The sequence below is a fragment of the Wallemia ichthyophaga genome (assembly GCF_000400465.1).
Source record: "Wallemia ichthyophaga EXF-994 unplaced genomic scaffold scaffold2, whole genome shotgun sequence".
NCBI lineage: Eukaryota > Fungi > Basidiomycota > Wallemiomycetes > Wallemiales > Wallemiaceae > Wallemia > Wallemia ichthyophaga.
The window spans coordinates 537,682-554,862 of NW_008806275.1; the positions used below are offsets into that span (position 1 = coordinate 537,682).

Consider the following 17,181-nt stretch of genomic DNA (forward strand, 5'->3'; position numbering starts at 1 on the left):
CCTCGTCGTGGAGAGCAAGAAGTTTGGTTGAGAAGTAACCGCGATGGCAACCGTAAATTATACCTAGAAATTATAAACACAAATTTACTCACAATCCACTACAGATTAATCCATCTTCGCTTACTCAAGAAGAGCACAACGAGTACACTGATCAAACGTCCACTCAACAAGATTTGAATAATAGAACTAACTCTCCACCGAATGATCCCACTCTAGATCCCCCTCAAGAGGATAACGAACTACTCAACCAGCAGCTTGCCCAATATCCCGACTTTTCGCGCTCAAATAACTCAACTAACCCAATTACCACCCAAAAACAACCTAAAAAGCGTCATCAGAAGCAACGTATTAATAGGCAAGGTAGCGACGATGACGTCGAGCTCGATCCTGCTGCTCCTCCTCTTTCCCCTGAACCTCTGTTAAATCCCTCACAACAAGCACGCGTCAACTTAAACACTAAGCTAGAAACTATAGCTAAAGGCAACAAAAAGTCTTATCGCAAGCGTAAACGTAATGATGAAGATTTAGATGCTGCTGCAGATGAGGAGCTACACCTCCTACGTGACCAAATGTTTACCGCAGCAGACCAGGATGAGGATAGCAAGAAGGAAGGTAAACCTGCACTCAACAAACTCAGACTCCTCCCACGCGTCATTGAAACTATGCAAAAGACTCACTTGGAGACTAGCATCCTTGAAAATAATTTCCTTGACGGTGTACGTAGGTGGCTCGAACCTTTCAGCGATAAAAGTCTACCTCCACTAAACATACAAACGGAGTTTTTTCAAATTCTGTCCAATGTCGGTTTGTTTTTTGCGTTTATAACGCAATATTGACACCTTTACAGATGTACATCGACACCCAGTCGCTCAAATCAAGCAAACTAGGTCCTATCATTCTCTTCTACTCGCGACACTCGCGCGTCAATAATTCCATAAAGCGTGCCGCTGATATTCTCGTCACGCGCTGGATGAGACCGCTCCTTAGACGCTCAGCTAACCCACGTTCGTATCAATTTAATACGAGTGAACAAGTTGTTCGCAGTCATGATGTATCTGTCAACAATAATGACGACGAACAACCATCGTCGCGCACTCGAATCCCTGAAGTCGAGAGGAAGAAGTATAAGATAGCAGCTACGAGAGGTATCGATGGTATCAAGTCAAGTAACGTCGCCAACACCAATCAAGAATCTGAACGCCAGAGACAGCTCTCGAGGAAGTTTAGCATGTTGAAGAGGAAGTGAAAAGGTGAAGAGGTGAAAATAACGCTGTATTTTGTTCTATATATCTGTACTTTACATTTACGTTGGTTTGTCTTTGATCTGTGTAGGTGTTTGAGTTAGTGGGGATGTCTTGCACAGACATTCAACTCACATTCTGCACAATGAGTGACTTGTATGCTTGCACATCGCCCTTGAATTTCGTAACAGCTGTTTAATGAGTTAGTGGGGTGTGTTAATAGTAGACCGCTTTACTCACTTCCATTTGCACACACCCACAACTACATAACCCTCGTTAGCACACCCGCAACCACCAAAGATGACACTCACCTCACGCGCCACAGTCGTAATAAACCTTTCGTCGTGCGAGATAACTATACTACCGCCATTCCACACCTTGAGTGCATCCATCAACGCATCCAATCCCTCCATATCGAGATGGTTAGTAGGTTCATCGAGGAGCAATATATGTGGATTCTGCAATGCCAGCATAGCGAAAGCCAATCTAGATTTCTGACCACCGGAGAGAGTACCAATCAGTCTCAAACTTGTACTGCCCCTAATACCAAAAGTACCGAGGAAGCTACGGTATTGCTCTGCAGTCCTACCAGGGAAACGAGCCTGAGTGAATTGAAGGGGAGACATATTTAAATCAAGTTGATCCATGTGATGTTGAGTGAAATATGCAACACGTAATCTACCATTACGATTTAGCTGTCCTTTCGATGGTGATAACTCTCCAATGAGCAACTTCAACAGAGTCGATTTACCGGCACCATTAGGTCCGACAATAGCGATTCGCGAATCGTAACTGACATCCAAGTCGACATCCTTAAGTATAGTTTTCTCTGGACTATACCCGAATGTAATATTGTCGAGCTGGAGCAGTGGTGGTGATATCTTCTCCGCATCTGGGAATTTGAAACTCTCGCTATCTTCTGTCTCTGGTGGATGTAATTCTGGTAATTTTTCCAATATCTTAATTTTGGATTGGGCTTGTGAAGCACGCGCCGCATTGTATCTCCATCTATCAACAAATGCTTGAAGATGTTGACGGTACTGTAACTGTGACTCGTACTCCCTCAGTTCATTCTTTCCTCTCTCCGTCTTAGTTTCGTAGAATTGAGAGAAGTTACCCTTGTAATAATCGAGACGCTCGCTGTGTTGGTGGATAATATCCGTTGCGACGTGGTCGAGGAATGCCCTGTCGTGGGAGACGACAAGGATGGTCGATGGCCATGTCTGCAAGTAGTCTTCGAGCCAGGCTAACGCATTCAAATCAAGCATGTTTGATGGTTCATCGAGCAACAACAAGTCAGGTTGAACGAAGAGCGCACGTGCAAGTGCTAATCTCATTCTCCAACCACCACTGAACGAGCTCGTTGGTTTCTGCTGGTCAGATTCGCTGAAACCAAGGCCAGCCAACAAGAAGGCAGCTTTAATTGGACCCATGTGTGCCTCCATCTCGACAAGCTTCTCCTGACACTCGCCGAGTTGAGTAGCGAGTTCATCTCTCTCACTACCTAAGGACGCTGCATCTTCACCGGCAGTAATCTTATCTTCAATACTCTGTAGATTACCGTTCAACTCCAACTCCTGATTTATATAGTGCGTTCTCCAGATATCGGCCGCGAGGACACTCTCGATCGCAGTAGTATCATCACCGATGATTTCTTGCTCGACGTAAAGAATAGAAATGTGATTAGGCACAGGGACTTCTCTAAGAGCCATAGCGCGCAAGACTGTAGATTTACCTGCACCGTTTCTTCCAATCCAACCGTAACGCTTACCCTGTGCCACTTGAAGGGTAGCTGAGGTGAGGATTTTGTTTGAACCCATGCTGACGTCGACATTATGCAGCAAGACATCCTTACTCTTGCCCTTATCAAAGTTGAGTGGGTTGACCTGCATGAAGAGTTCTTCATACGACTGCTGCGTCTTCTGTGCATCGAGCAGTTTCGAGCCCTGGTAGAGATCGCGTTTCGAGCGTTTCTCCATCTTTGCCTTAATTTTAGCTTCTGCCTTTTCAAGTTTCTTGAGATCGACGCGGGAGACGTGTCCTTTTGTCGCTGACTCGAGATCGACGCTGCCCTCTAAAGCGACAGTCTTGGACATAGAATCAGCAGCACGCATAGAAAATGCATTCTCGAGCTTGGCTGGTTCGCTTGGCTGCAGTGACTCGCGGTGAGGGAGTAAGGGCTGGAGCATCTTCTCCAGCTGCTCTAGCAAGCTACGGTCATGAGTGGCTTTGACAGACGCCGACGCTAGCATTGGGAGAGCGAGAGAGTGGAGGATGTCGCTCTCTTCAACGTCTTCGTCCGTGAGGTATCCAGCGAGATACTCGACGACAAGTTCGTCTGTATCGGGGAGAATTTCACGGATAGAATCAGCCACTTGGAAGCTATAATCTGGGTAAGTCATTGAAGCATATTTACACTCAAACCAACCTCATTTGACTGTGTTTACTCTAGGCTGTAACTTGAAACGATGTCATTGAAGAAATTTACACCTTTATCTACAAAATGAATAGAATCCTTTTATATTCCAAGCCACTCACTCCATTCACGATACCCACGCCATCCTCTGTACGCTTGCAAAGCGCCTACTTTGATATGGAAAGGACCATCTGGGACTTGTTGAAACATGGATCTGCACATGAAGCTTAGTTCTGTGATGTGGGCGGTGTCTAATGGAGCAGCGTCATGTACTCTCTTTCCACGATAGGTAGCTTTGAATGAATCCCACGGCATCTTTACTCTCCCCGCCTTCTCGGCTGTGAAATCTGATTCGTATACGAGAGACGACTGACGACGACCATCGTTTCTGTAACCAGCTTGTGTGTTTTTGAGATTGAGAGTGAATGTGTGCGGACCTGTTGTGTCTACGTCGATGATATCGAGTACGAGTCCATCGTCATTGGAGAGATTGACTGGACTGTCGAATACTGTATTCTGACTAGCGAATCCAGCGCCACCGAGTGTTTGAGTGTCGAGTATCCCATAGAATAACCCACTCTGTCCATCATCGACGACATCGAAATGACTTGTACTGCTGCCACCACGCAGCTGGTCATTCACTGCACGCCAATCATCCTGTTCAAATGGCGGATATAACGTCGTATACGTCGATAACAGACCAAACAAAGATAAAAAACTAGCCAGCATGGATGTTTAGAGTATAAAATCGAATGAAGTATTATAATGTCTCGTACATTAGTAAATGTAAAATTAATCTACAAATTTCAAATCAGTTTCCTATAAAATACTTCAAAGCCACTGGACAGAACAACTCTTGTCAGGTCTTACAAGCGTATAAAGCAAGACGGGCGATGTGTGTCCTCATTCATTTTCAGACTGGTGCACAGCAATCAATTCATCCTTTGTTGTTCCTTACCAGTGGCTTTGCATTTTTGCACTTACACTAGTTGTTCGATAACGATCATTTTGAAGAAAAGTCCTTTTTTATAGCCTTAAAAATTTGCACCTCATTTTTAATTTATCATTAATCACATTGAAGAATGTGTTCAGCGCTATAAACTACAACCTGATCAAGGTAAGTCACCCTTCCTTACTAGGTGGCTGACCTGTGAAAATATTCACCTCCACACACATCTACACGGTGTTGAAGCCTATGCATATTTCTATTACAATACAATTTTTAACAAACCCTGGTTGAAAGAGGAAAGAGATAACAAATCGCCTTGTTCAGCACATGATTTGCACTACCTTAGTAACGGTAGTGATTTGGCTTGAATGGACCTTGCTTAGGAATAGATGAATAAGTTGATTGAACATCGGTAAGCTTGGTGAGGTGCACATTAAGCATTTCAAGGTGTGAGAATGCAACTTCTTCGTCCAACTTCTTTGGAAGCATGTGCACACCCAATGGGAACGATGCGTTGTCAGTCCAGAGAGCGATTTGAGCAAGAACCTGGTTGGCAAATGAGCAGGACATGACAAATGATGGATGTCCAGTTGCACATCCAAGGTTCACAAGACGTCCCTCAGCGAGCAAGATAACGTGACGTCCGTTGGCCAATGTGTAACGATCGACTTGTGGCTTGATGTTGACGCATTCCTTGGCGACCTTCTTCAAACCAGCAACGTCTATCTCAATGTCAAAGTGACCAATGTTGCAGACAATAGCGTCATCTGGGAGTTGCTCAAAGTGCTCAACTCTTACAATATCACGGTTACCAGTGGTAGTGACAATGATGTTGGCGAATGGGGCAGCCTCGTCCATGGTAACTACCTTATAACCTGACATGGCAGCTTGGAGAGCGTTGATAGGGTCGATTTCAGTAACTTGAACGATCGATCCGTATGCACGCAATGCCTCAGCACATCCCTTACCAACATCACCGAATCCAGCAACAACGGCTGTCTTACCAGCAAGCATAACGTCGGTAGCTCTCTTGATACCGTCGACGAGAGACTCACGACATCCGTAGTAGTTGTCGAACTTAGACTTGGTAACCGAGTCGTTGACGTTGATGGCTGGGATCTTGAGCTTGCCCTCTTGGTGAGCGCGGTAGAGGTGGTGGACACCGGTGGTAGTCTCCTCGGAAACACCTTGGATCTCGCCAAGGTATTGTGGGTACTTCTCGTGAACGATTGATGTAAGATCACCACCGTCGTCGAGGATCATATTGAGTGGCTTGCCATCTGGGAAAGCGGACAAGGTCTGCTCGATACACCAGAGGTATTCCTCGTCTGTTTCACCCTTCCATGCGTACACAGGGACACCAGCAGCGGCAATAGCAGCAGCAGCGTGATCTTGGCTGTATTGTGTGGTGTGTCAGAATGTCTCATAATAAAACACGAAAAACGCACGTAGAGAAGATGTTGCAGCTAGACCAGGTGACTTGAGCACCGAGTTGAACAAGTGTCTCGATGAGTACAGCGGTTTGAATGGTCCTAGGGATCTATTAGCTTTTTGTTTTGTGGGAACATGCCACACGCACATGTGGAGACATCCAGCAATACGGGCACCCTTCAATGGTTGGTTTGGACCGTACTTGGCGCGAATTTCCTGTATCCCTATATTAGTACTGGTGCTCGTCTCAGATCCACTCAAATCCCACCATAAGACCAGGCATTTCCTTCTCTGCGAGAGTAATCTCACGACGGCCGAAGGAGGCCAAACTGATATCAGCGACTTTGTAGTTTGAGGTCATTTTTTGTGACTTGTTGAGTGTACGAGAGAAAGGCCAGCTGTCACTCAGGCCACATTGCATCCTCAAATTTTATAAAATACATTTGAGCAAGGAGCTTGGTGTGTTACAAAAGCTATGCGCGGGTTTGTGTGTATGCATTGCAGCACCGCTGTGTCTTCTTCGTTCGGTGTCGGTGAGAAATGGAAGTGTCAGTGCGAGTGCGCTAAAATGAGCGCGGATTAGTGCATACAGCCAGGATATGATGGGATAAAGTTAAATTTCTACTTTGGGTGCTTGAAAATTCTGCTGTTACCTTCAAAACCAAGCTTGAGTGGATCGTTTGAAGGGTACTTGATGGGTCTTTTGAAGAATGACAGCTTTAGCTTGGTATTGCATTGTATGTTTCCGCCCGCACTTCTCCAATACACACCATTCTCGTATGCCTTGGTTGCAGACTGAGGTGAATCGTACAACACAAAAGCGTAAGCGTGTGCCTGTATCTAACGTGTCAGCGTGTCACCTTTGACTACCATCTGCCACGCACAAACTTCTTGCGATCGCGGTGAAAGTTTTGTACCCAACGCACAGCACCAAATCTACGAAAAGCAACGACGAGCTCTTCTTCTGTAGCCTCCAATGGCTGTCCAGTGACATAGAGCAGCGGACTGCGAAACTTGTACCGTATCGGTCTCTGTCCGTCTGCTGGGAAATCTACCTCATGTGCTTCTTGGACAGTTGGTTCGATGTGTAGCTTGTAATTGTGTAACAATCTCCCATTAAGCTGAAGCGCTTTGGCGAGCTCTGAAGCACTGGCGAAATGCACCAAAGACTGCCCGGAGTGGCCTCCGAATGGACTCCTTCTGAACAAGTACATATCCTTCACTTGGGCATGCTTTTCGAAGAATTGCTTCACTCCTGGCTCTGGGAGGTGTGGCTGGTGTTCTGTGAGACTGATTGGGTCGTGATTGCCCAACTCACCGGCAAGTTCTTCACCAGCAGTCCAAGATGGCGGCGCATGTTGAACAAAGGGTAAGACCTGCGAAGGAAGCAAAATTAGGACAACAGACGGCGCAGGATACACTAGAAAATTCAAATTATCCCCCAGATCCACCCCAGATTCAAAACGTCATTTGCTCCAATTTTCTCAATCGGAACTGACTCTCGCTTAATTACCTTTTTACCACAATTGAGCGATTGAGCTATTAGAATGACAGATAGGAATCTCTACAACCCAAGAACCGTAATCGACCATGCGGATTTCAAGAAACTCTCCGGCAAGCCGGAGCACACAGATGCAAATATCGCACTGTGCTACTCACCCGAGAAGAAAGTTTACATGGTCCAAAAGCCCCGCTTTGATCCTGCACCTGGTCAAGTAGAGTGTCATGTGAAAGCGACTGGATTCTGTGGCTCGTAGGTGTTGTAATAGTGCCAATTTTCACTTTTATGCTCACACCAAATCACGCACAGCGATGTGCATTTTGCCCAGCATGGTGCCATTGGACCTATGGTAGTCGACGACATATGCGGCTGCGGGCACGAGAGCGCGGGTGAGGTTACGCGTGTTGGAGAAGGTGTTACAGATTTCCAGCCGGGTGACAGAGTGGCGATTGAGGCTGGTGTTCCTTGTGGAGTGTGCGACTACTGCAAGAGAGGCCGCTACAATGCTTGTCCAGACGTCGTCTTCTTCTCTACACCTCCTCACCACGGCACTATGACACGCTACCACCTCCACCCCGCAGCGTGGCTGCACAAGCTGCCAGAAAGCATGTCCTTTGAAGAAGGTGCCCTCTGCGAACCCCTCGCGGTGGCTATGGCGGGTATGCAAAGGAGTGGGATGAGACTAGGTGACTGTGTGGTTGTTTGCGGTGCTGGTCCAATAGGTTTAGTCACCCTCCTCGCGGCTAGAGCAGCTGGCGCAATCCCTCTCATCACTGACCTCTCCTCATCCCGTCTCGACTTCGCTAAGAAACTCGTGCCGTCTGTCAAGACAGTGCTGATCGAGAAGGGTCAATCGCCAAAAGAAGTCGCGGAGAAGATACAAAAGGTCGCCAGCATGCCTGTTACGTTGGCCATGGAATGTACTGGTGTCGAGAGCAGCATTCACGCTGCTATTTTCTCGATGGCTTTCGGAGGTAAAGTTTTCATCATCGGTGTGGGCAAGGATATACAGACAATCCCATTCATGCATCTATCAGCTAATGAGATTGATCTTCAATGGCAGTTCCGTGCGTTTAATTGATTATTTGTTGATAATTTTCATTTTCTGACCATCGTCTCTTTTTCAGGCTACGCTAATCAGTACCCACGCGCTATTCGCTGCGTCGCTAATGGAATGATCGATGTCAAGCCGCTCGTAACTCACAGGTTCTGCCTCGAAGATGCAATGGATGGTTTCGAAACTGCCGCGAACCCAGCTTCCGGCGCTATCAAAGTGCAAATTGTTGATTGAATAGTATTTTAGAGTCTTCGGGCTATTTCCATTTATGCATAGATTTGAGTATTATCATGGGTATGAAGAAGTGTATGTCTCAGAATATCGGTGGTATACAGGTGAAGTGGTGCCATTCAACTCTGCGTCTTCTGAGTATCCCGCGTATTGTGGGCCTCTTGCATCTTCTGCATCTTAGTCTGTCTGCTATAGTACCTCTGGCGATGCAACTTCACATCGGCTATATCATCTTGTGTAAGCGAGAACGCGGATCCAGAGTCAGCTTCGTGGGGAGAGCAAGTTGAGTGACTCCAACCGCTCCACGTGCTACCATCGACGCTACCCACATCTGTAGGAGGGCCATTGAGACCATTGAGATGTTTGTAGTTGTGTGTACATGTGTTGTTCGCGTTGCTAACGCTGCTTGCGTTATTGGCAGAGTCGAGCAGCTTCTTAAATCTTTTAGCAGCCTTGCGACTTTTCTTCTCCTTGAGATACGCCTCGTATTGCGCCAGCTTGTGTTCGTCGGCAGGTGTCTCGAGTGGTGGGGAGTGCTCGCGCGCTCCCACATCTGCCAGCAAAGGCTCGTCGGGCGGGTTATCGAGCGCCACAGTCCCGTACTTGGGCTTGGTCGTAGTAGGGGTCCACAGCAGAAATCGGAGTATATCGCTTATGTACTGGCACACAGGCTCGAATAGCGCGTAAAGCACATCCTTATACGAGATGCTATCAATCGGCCTGTGTAATAGTGAAGGAGTGAGTGGAGTGTGGTGGAATAGCTTCTGCGTACATGATGACGGTTATTTGATAACGATCAAGCGATCAAACGACCAAGCAAACAACCGAGAAACGATAAAGAAATAAAAATGACGACACACTCGATAACAAACACGCTTATCGAAAACAATAAGTCTGCATATCTCAATGCAACACAGCATCCTTTCTTAAAGCAGCTGGGTAGTGCACAGATCAATCCAGCGGCGCTGGAGAAATTCTTAAATCAGGACAGAATATTTGCGCTAGGATATTGCAAGTGGCTGAGTGCAATTGGAGGCAGAATACCCATCCTAGAGAGGTCAGACAGTGCAGAAATGGTAGACAGCGAAGACGTCAAACTCCTCAATCTCATCAGTTTCGCCGTATCTAACGGATTAAGGGAAGTTGACATGTTCCCAAACACCCTCACATCCCTCAATCTGCAGTTTACGGAAGTTGAAGCCAGCGAGACTTGCTACGCGTACATCCGCTATCTCTACAGCCTGCGCGACAACGATGAGGCATTGGTCGCGCTCTGGGCTTTGGAGAAGATTTATTTGGATGGCTGGAGCTATGCCAAGTCCAAAGACGCAGCAACATCCTCACCCTCACCTTACACTGAGCTGCTGGACAACTGGACATGTCCCTCATTCGTAAACTTCGTAGACAGCGACCTGAAGTACCAAGTTGAACGCCTCAAAGGGGGCACAGATAAGCTCAACGACATCTTCTCCCAAATCTGCCAACATGAAATCTCATTCTTCCAACAGTGTCTACAATAACTCCTTTTTTATGTATTCTAGCACGTAATATAACGCTGGTAAAGAATGCTGAGAAATTCATCGTTTTCCTGTATTGGTAATTAGTTTTAAGGGTTCAACAGACCGATTGCACACACCAATATAAGTGACGCCAATGCCTGCTTAAATCCCCTTTCGTCTAACTTATGTCCGCTTGGATGACGTAGCAGGGTGAGTGTCGGTGTCATCACGTCTAATCCCACTTGAGGGCTTATCCTAGCCACTTCTGGTGTGTGTTGCGGAGGTTTTGTATGTGGTGAGGGTTGTGCGTATAGGTGCTGGATGTGCTGTGGTGGTTGTACTTGTGGTTGCTGGGGTGCCTGCGACACTTGCGGCATTTGAGGTGATGGTGGAAGTTGTTGCATTTGTTGTAATTGTGGCACTTGTGGTACTTGCGCCTGCCCCACTTTGCCTATGTTCCCAGCCTCTCCGCTACCTTGTGACTCTATAACTGAAGGACCTAAAGCGACGTCAGAAAAAGATTACGAGTCACTAGCACACTTCAACCCACGTTGAATAATCCCCATGCCACCTATAGCTGAAGGTTTGCGTGTCTTTGGCACAGTCCTCACCTGCGTCCTAATTCCAGGGTTGAACAGGCCAGGCGAGGGTTTAAGGTCATCATTTTGCTGCTGCTGCATTTCCATCATCTTCTGCTGACGTTCTCTCTCTGCTCGAGGTGCGGTAGGTGGGGAAATGCCCAATGGGGGGAAATTCCTGTTGAATTGGTGGTTGCGAGGTGCTGTCGTGTCTGCTTGTGAACTCTGCTGCTTCTGTTTTTCCTCTTTCTCAGTTTCTCTTTCTTTCTCTCCTTTTCTCTCTCTTTCTTTCTCTCTTTCTGCCTCAAATTCACCCCCTTTCTCCTCGAAAGTGAGCTTTTTGAGACTCTCCAGCTCGTCATTCAGCACGATCGGGTGGCGCGGCTCTGAGGGAGTAGCGGACGGAGTCACGGCGGAAAAGGGGAGTGGCGTAGGCGGGACGCTTGGTTGTATGTGCGGAGTGTGCATGTGAGCGGGTTGCTGTGGTACGCGAGCATCTATAGGGATAGAAAGCGGAGGTGTATGAGTGGAGTGAGTAGTGTGAGGTGTATGCGAGGGATGAACAGCGGGTGAGAAGGGCGACAATGGGGGTAATGTCTGCCCATACATGCCCATTTGAGGGGGTGGTTGGTTGTTTGTGGAGTGTAGAACGTACTGAGGCTGCTGAGAGTGCTGTTGCTGCTGCTGCTGCTGCATGTTCGGCATACTCGACATATTCGGCACACTCGGCACACTCGACACTGAGACGCCATTACTGCCGTCGACGGTAGCTGTAGGGGGCAAACCAAGGAAAGAAAGAAGCTGCTGTGTGCCATCTACCTTTACGTCCTCATATTGCGATGGTGTAGGCTGGGACTGCTGTAGCTTGCCCCACTTGTGGCTGACGGACGGCAGTGTAGATGGAGCAGGTGCAGCGTTCGCCGCTGACAGGGCGGGGCTGTCGAAGTTGCCAAAAAGATCATCTACTGAAAGTGGTTGGCCTGGTTGCTGCTCGATATTCTCGTGATTTCCCTTGTCCTGTGCACTAGCTGGGGAATGGCTTATACTGGCAATAGCAGGATCAACGAGTGAATCCTGCTTGGGCTTTGTGGATGACTTCTCTTTCGCAGCTAAACGCTCAATCTTCTCAATACACTTGGATATACGAGGTCTGTGGGTGGCGTCGAATACCCAAACGCCCCATATAGCATCCTCGTCGGCTGGTCTGAAAATAATGTAGTCGCCCGTCAGTTGAAGATCATCTGTGCCAGTAAAGAGCGTTATAAAGTTATCTGGCCCAGATCTGTTCAGGATGAATAAGCCATATCTAGGCATGACGCTTCTTGTAAATATAAACATGGATCCTTCTACCATCTCCTTCCTCCAACCAACGCCTTCCACGAAGCTGTACAGTACCGCGTACGACGTCCCATCCAGTATATCTTCCACAGCTTCGTCGTCTGTATAAATATAAATTAAATAGTTCTCCAGGCCTCAAATTTATTAGCCCACGCTGCTTCAGCACTCTTAAATTAAATGCCCGCTTTTGGCTAGCGTCCATCGTTTCTGAGCAAGAGATATGGGCTTCGGAAATCCATCAACATCCAACAACTTGTTCTCCATAAATCCACCCGCTAGAGGTTCATTCCCCTTGGATCATGACGGCGACTGCACACAGCCTATGAAGCTCTACCTCAGCTGTCTACGCCACAACAGCAACAACAACGGCGCATGCAGGCAACTCTCCAAAGCTTATCTCAAATGTAGAATGCACAATGGCCTCATGGACAACGATAACTTTGACAATCTTGGCTTTAGTGGTGTGCACGATGGCAGAGACAATGGCAATCAAAATTCTGAGAGGTTGGTGTAGAGTGTATATCAAGTATCTCTTCTTGTATTTCATTTGTCATATGTATTTCAAACTCCTCTCGTACTCCTCTCTAACCACCTAATGGCTCTCTCATCACCCCTCTTCTCCAGCTCCGGCTTCAGCGTCTTTAAACACCTTTCGTGATATTCGTTCAGCCACTCCTTCTCTCCTTGGCTAAGTAATTCGACTTCTATCAGGTTTGTGCCGATTGGACACAGTGTGAGTGTCTCAAAACCCGCAAACTGCGTCTCATCTGTGCTATTTGGTGCTTTGTAAGGAACGATGGCCAGTATTGCTTCGGTGCGTATTCCAAACGTGCCAGCCTCATAATACCCTGGCTCATTCGAAACCAGATATCCCTGTTTCAACGTCGTGTCGTTGAATCTAGGAGAGATGGAGTGTGGTCCTTCATGCGCCCCTAGATGGCTGCCGATCCCATGTCCAGTCCCGTGCATATACTCCAGCCCTTCTCTCCACAGCGGCATTCTAGCAATTGCGTCAATGAAAGCTCCCGGTACTTTATCGTTGGGAATAACCGCGCTAGCTAGGGCGATATGGCCCTGAAGCACTCTAGTAAAAGCCCTCTTCAGCTTCTCACCTGGGTTAGTCCTCCCGAAGAAGTAAGTGCGCGTCACATCAGTTGTGCCATCGAGGAACTGTGCACCGGAATCGCACAAATAGACTTTCTCAACGTCAATCACAGCTGAATCCGTCTCACTGGGACTGTAGTGTATCACCGCACCGTTGGCCCCTGTTGCTGAGATAGTGTTGAACGAGAGACCTCTGAATAAGTCGAGGGAGCTTCTATACTGTTCCAAAACGAGTGCAGCGTCGTGTTCCTTAACAGTATGTCCATCGTGCAGGCCCTCTTCCAGCCAGGCAAAGTACTGCGTGAGAGCGACGCCATCGCGTGCATGTGCTGCCCGCGCACCCTGCAATTCTACTTGGTTCTTCACCGCCTTAGCCTCACCTACAGGAGAGCGAGCGACGCGAACATGTTCCTCGCGAACCGCCCTGACTACCTCCCAATTAGCCTTGTCTGAGACGAGTACCTTTCTCTGCGCATCCTCCGCATCGCAGCTGAGCGGGGGGAGAGAGGGGTAGAAGTCCGCATACGGCTTTAATTCTACAGCCGCACTGCGCATCTGGTCGATAGCCTCCTGCGTCATTCGTCCACTGTCTACATACAATGTGCACGCATTCGCGGTGACAATGGCGTACGAGAAGAAGAGCGGGTTGTAGACAATATCTGAGCCGCGGAGGTTGAGCAGCCACGCTGTCTCATCGAGCGTAGTAACGATAAATGCATGTGCATTTTCTTTGTTCAGATAGCCTCGCAAGTCGTTCAGCTTGTCGGACACGCTGCGACCTGCGTACGTTAGTGGCTGCACGTATACCTCGCTATTGGGATATCCAGGCAGTTCTGCTATCTCGTCAATTGGGTTGCTGCCCACTGCCACCAAATCGAAACCAGGTTTTGCTTTTAGTTTGTCTTGGATTTTGCAGACTTGGGAAAAAGCAACGAGCTTAGGATCGACGCCAATGCGGAATGGTGGTGTGTAGTGCTGCATAAGGTAGTCATACCACGCAGGGACACCGGGAACGCCCGCTTTGAGGAGCTTGTAGGTGGAGCTGTCGAGTTGCTGGGTGGCTTGGAGATGATACCTACCATCTGTGGTGAGAAGCGCCTCTTTCTCAGTAATAAGAGCATCTCCCGCAGATCCAGAGAAGTTTGAGATCCATCTGCGATTGAGCTGGTCAATATGGCTTATACGGGGCACACAACCCACTCTCTACGCTTATCTGCGTCAGCGATATATTCACTACTATGGGCATCCTCTGAGGGAACAAAGAAGGCATGGATGTTCTGTTGGGTGAGGTTGCGTCTGAGCTGCTGTACTCGATTTCTGCTACAACGTCATGTGAGCTGGGAGGTGATACGGATAACCGATTACCGACATCATGATGATGGTTGTTGTTAAAGAGGTGAAATGGAGATTAGATGGAGATAAAGCGGAGATAAATTAAATGAATATCACTACTCATCCACCTCCGCCAATTAGATTCCGAGTATATCACGAGTAGAGATGGTGGTGTTCTCAAGATGGTCTATGGACACTTATGGCCACAATATACTGACTACGCTTATCGCAATATACACAGACCCACACTCACCAATTTTACATCATCTAAAATAAAATCTTCTCGAGATAAGAAAGCATAAGCTTTTCACAACCGTCACGTTTTGTAATCAAATCAAATCGCGAAAGGCGCAGGAAATGTCAGAAATAGCTGCAGCTACGAGTATATCACCTGAAGATCGTCCAGAGCGTCCAGTGAGTTGAATCGTTTTTTTTTATCTCTCAATCGGCTCACCAGCGCAAGTTACAGACGCAGACTCCACCGCCTGGGCTATCTGCTCAGCCTTTCTGTAGCCATTGCCGGGCAACTCAAACGCCTCTATGGAGAAGAAATCCTGATGATTCTGCCTCTGTCTTGTGCAACGCTTGCGGTCTCTTCCTCAAGCTCAAAGGTATGCCCCGTCCCCTTAGCCTCAAGACGGATGTCCCTCGCACACGGAAGCGCCAGAAGGCCTGCGAAAAGGAGCATAACGCTGAGGGCTCCACCTTTAAGTACAAGAAGAAACAGCCCAAATTGGAATCCAGCGCTGATCCAGATAACGATGATAACGATCGTGATGGCGATGCTGATAGTGATCGTCTGGATACAAAAATAAATTTGGATGGCTCTGTGGGTGTCTGCCATCTAACCTCATTCCTGTCCCCTCTAATCACTCGCAAAGCCAAACGAAAACAGCTCGCTTAAACGCCCGGACTCCCCTAAGCGACAAGCCATGCCTAAGGACTACGACTATACGGCACCGTACATGATCAAGCGGCCTCGGAAATCAAAGTACGATATCACTGAGATGGCTCCACCCAAATCTATACTTGAGACTCTTGGGATCGAACCCATTCCAGGCGGACAGGGGAAGCTCGACTCGCAGTCTATCAGTAAACTTGTTGGTGGGATTGCCCCGCTTAATAACTCTCAACTACAAAACGCGCATGCACAGGTGCAGCAAAATGAGCAATTGGGACAACTGGGGCAACAGGAGCAGTATGAGCACAATGAAGACCATGACCCCGATCAGTATGATGAAGCGCGCCACTTGCACAACTCCAGTACAAGTCAGCATGATGAACCCCAAGACAGCCACCGTCTTACCTCACACCCGCTAACCATAGACGATGTTAGTGGTAGTGGCAGTCACAAATCATTGGCACCATTTGTTAACCACTACTCATCGATAAATCCGGCATCATCATTAGCAACACAAGCGGCACAAGTACCATATCAAAGTGAAGTAAGTGAGCAGGTCACATCCAGACCAATGCTACAGTCGCACACATCTTCACCTATTATACCATATCAAGCACACACCCATTCACGCCCAATGAGTCAGAGTCTATCAGCAATACTTAACAGTCATCACAAGTCAGCGTCAGCGTCAAACAATTCGTACGAGCCTGTAGATCAACTGAGGCTGTTGAAAGCCCAAGTGCAGGAGTTAGAGAGGGCATATGAGGGAGCTCTCGACAAGCTAGACAGGTGTGATAAGTGTGAGAATGATCACAACCACGATGACGTCAAAGACACATCCACAGAGTCATCTTCGGAAGGTATCCAGTGTGATGACAGCAGCACGCATAACACCGCCGAAGAAGCACCGAGGAGGAGTGAGAGGAGCGAGAGGCGTAACAAAAGCAAGAGTAAGAGCATGAACAATAACCTCAGCTGTGAAGACAGCGAACAGTATGAGAATATTCGATTCAAACGCACTGAGAAGCGAATCAAGCGTCTGTGCGCGTCGGATAGGACAGGACTGCGGATGTGTACATGGCATGATGCCCATCACTCCCCACCACTGTATCCACCACGAGGAGCTCCACCCGGTATAATGTCGTGTGGGTGCACATTTGACCAGACGCTGTTCGAAGAAACGCTTTCGAGGCATGGCGTGGGTAGTATACAGCCCGGTGACGTGACTAGGCTAGACGTAAAAATGCGCGATAATCTACTTGGTCTCCTTGAGTGGCAGTATGGCTACGTCGACGGCGATCTCGATAAAGATCCGTCTACGGGTGCTTTAACGGATCTGGAGGAATTGGGGCTGTCTTCTGAGCGCGATACGCCGCTGAGGATGCAATGAATTGTTCTGTACTCTGTACTGCGTGCAAGCTAATTTAATTTATATTATGTACAAGTAAAGTAATTTATATGCGTATGCGTATACTTGCGCGTACAAATAAAACTTTGACTGCAGGGAAGAGGGCGGAGAGGAAGGCGAAGATGGAGAAATATAAGAATATACAGTAAAGACCATTTAAAGATATTGTACCACTCACTACAGATATATACTTTA

At 47.7% G+C, this 17,181-nt stretch overlaps 10 protein-coding genes across 10 annotated transcripts; 4 read left to right on the forward strand and 6 right to left on the reverse strand.

Annotated features, from left to right (window-relative positions):
* Positions 1-43: 43 nt before the first annotated feature.
* J056_002223 (Transcription factor IWS1) lies at positions 44-1,246 on the forward strand (the record flags this gene model as incomplete). Its single annotated transcript, XM_009268087.1, has 3 exons — positions 44-52; positions 105-800; positions 848-1,246. 3 exons carry the CDS (start codon positions 44-46, stop codon positions 1,244-1,246), a joined length of 1,104 nt encoding a protein of 367 aa, XP_009266362.1.
* Positions 1,247-1,303: 57 nt separating this feature from the next.
* J056_002224 (uncharacterized protein) lies at positions 1,304-4,386 on the reverse strand (the record flags this gene model as incomplete). The annotated part of the gene is made up of 5 exons (XM_009268088.1): positions 1,304-1,324; positions 1,377-1,432; positions 1,482-1,503; positions 1,553-3,630; positions 3,798-4,386. The coding sequence occupies 5 exons, from the start codon at positions 4,384-4,386 to the stop codon at positions 1,304-1,306; spliced, it is 2,766 nt and encodes a 921-aa protein (XP_009266363.1).
* A 562-nt stretch (positions 4,387-4,948) lies between these two features.
* Positions 4,949-6,398, reverse strand: J056_002225 (Adenosylhomocysteinase; the record flags this gene model as incomplete). Its single annotated transcript, XM_009268089.1, has 4 exons — positions 4,949-6,002; positions 6,055-6,138; positions 6,186-6,253; positions 6,306-6,398. The coding sequence occupies 4 exons, from the start codon at positions 6,396-6,398 to the stop codon at positions 4,949-4,951; spliced, it is 1,299 nt and encodes a 432-aa protein (XP_009266364.1).
* Positions 6,399-6,658: 260 nt separating this feature from the next.
* On the reverse strand, positions 6,659-7,394 carry J056_002226 (uncharacterized protein; the record flags this gene model as incomplete). The annotated part of the gene is made up of 3 exons (XM_009268090.1): positions 6,659-6,871; positions 6,922-7,311; positions 7,356-7,394. The coding sequence occupies 3 exons, from the start codon at positions 7,392-7,394 to the stop codon at positions 6,659-6,661; spliced, it is 642 nt and encodes a 213-aa protein (XP_009266365.1).
* Positions 7,395-7,584: 190 nt separating this feature from the next.
* On the forward strand, positions 7,585-8,829 carry J056_002227 (Sorbitol dehydrogenase; the record flags this gene model as incomplete). Its single annotated transcript, XM_009268091.1, has 3 exons — positions 7,585-7,790; positions 7,848-8,605; positions 8,666-8,829. 3 exons carry the CDS (start codon positions 7,585-7,587, stop codon positions 8,827-8,829), a joined length of 1,128 nt encoding a protein of 375 aa, XP_009266366.1.
* A 116-nt stretch (positions 8,830-8,945) lies between these two features.
* Positions 8,946-9,746, reverse strand: J056_002228 (uncharacterized protein; the record flags this gene model as incomplete). The annotated part of the gene is made up of 2 exons (XM_009268092.1): positions 8,946-9,546; positions 9,742-9,746. The coding sequence occupies 2 exons, from the start codon at positions 9,744-9,746 to the stop codon at positions 8,946-8,948; spliced, it is 606 nt and encodes a 201-aa protein (XP_009266367.1).
* Positions 9,747-9,899: 153 nt separating this feature from the next.
* J056_002229 (uncharacterized protein) lies at positions 9,900-10,346 on the forward strand (the record flags this gene model as incomplete). Its single annotated transcript, XM_009268093.1, has 1 exon — positions 9,900-10,346. The coding sequence occupies one exon, from the start codon at positions 9,900-9,902 to the stop codon at positions 10,344-10,346; it is 447 nt and encodes a 148-aa protein (XP_009266368.1).
* An 86-nt stretch (positions 10,347-10,432) lies between these two features.
* J056_002230 (mRNA-decapping enzyme-like protein) lies at positions 10,433-12,443 on the reverse strand (the record flags this gene model as incomplete). Its single annotated transcript, XM_009268094.1, has 3 exons — positions 10,433-10,824; positions 10,876-12,342; positions 12,395-12,443. The coding sequence occupies 3 exons, from the start codon at positions 12,441-12,443 to the stop codon at positions 10,433-10,435; spliced, it is 1,908 nt and encodes a 635-aa protein (XP_009266369.1).
* Positions 12,444-12,584: 141 nt separating this feature from the next.
* Positions 12,585-14,719, reverse strand: J056_002231 (putative Xaa-Pro aminopeptidase P; the record flags this gene model as incomplete). Its single annotated transcript, XM_009268095.1, has 4 exons — positions 12,585-12,738; positions 12,834-14,498; positions 14,546-14,665; positions 14,715-14,719. The coding sequence occupies 4 exons, from the start codon at positions 14,717-14,719 to the stop codon at positions 12,585-12,587; spliced, it is 1,944 nt and encodes a 647-aa protein (XP_009266370.1).
* A 315-nt stretch (positions 14,720-15,034) lies between these two features.
* Positions 15,035-16,968, forward strand: J056_002232 (GATA type zinc finger protein asd-4; the record flags this gene model as incomplete). The annotated part of the gene is made up of 3 exons (XM_009268096.1): positions 15,035-15,091; positions 15,141-15,506; positions 15,559-16,968. The coding sequence occupies 3 exons, from the start codon at positions 15,035-15,037 to the stop codon at positions 16,966-16,968; spliced, it is 1,833 nt and encodes a 610-aa protein (XP_009266371.1).
* Positions 16,969-17,181: the final 213 nt, after the last annotated feature.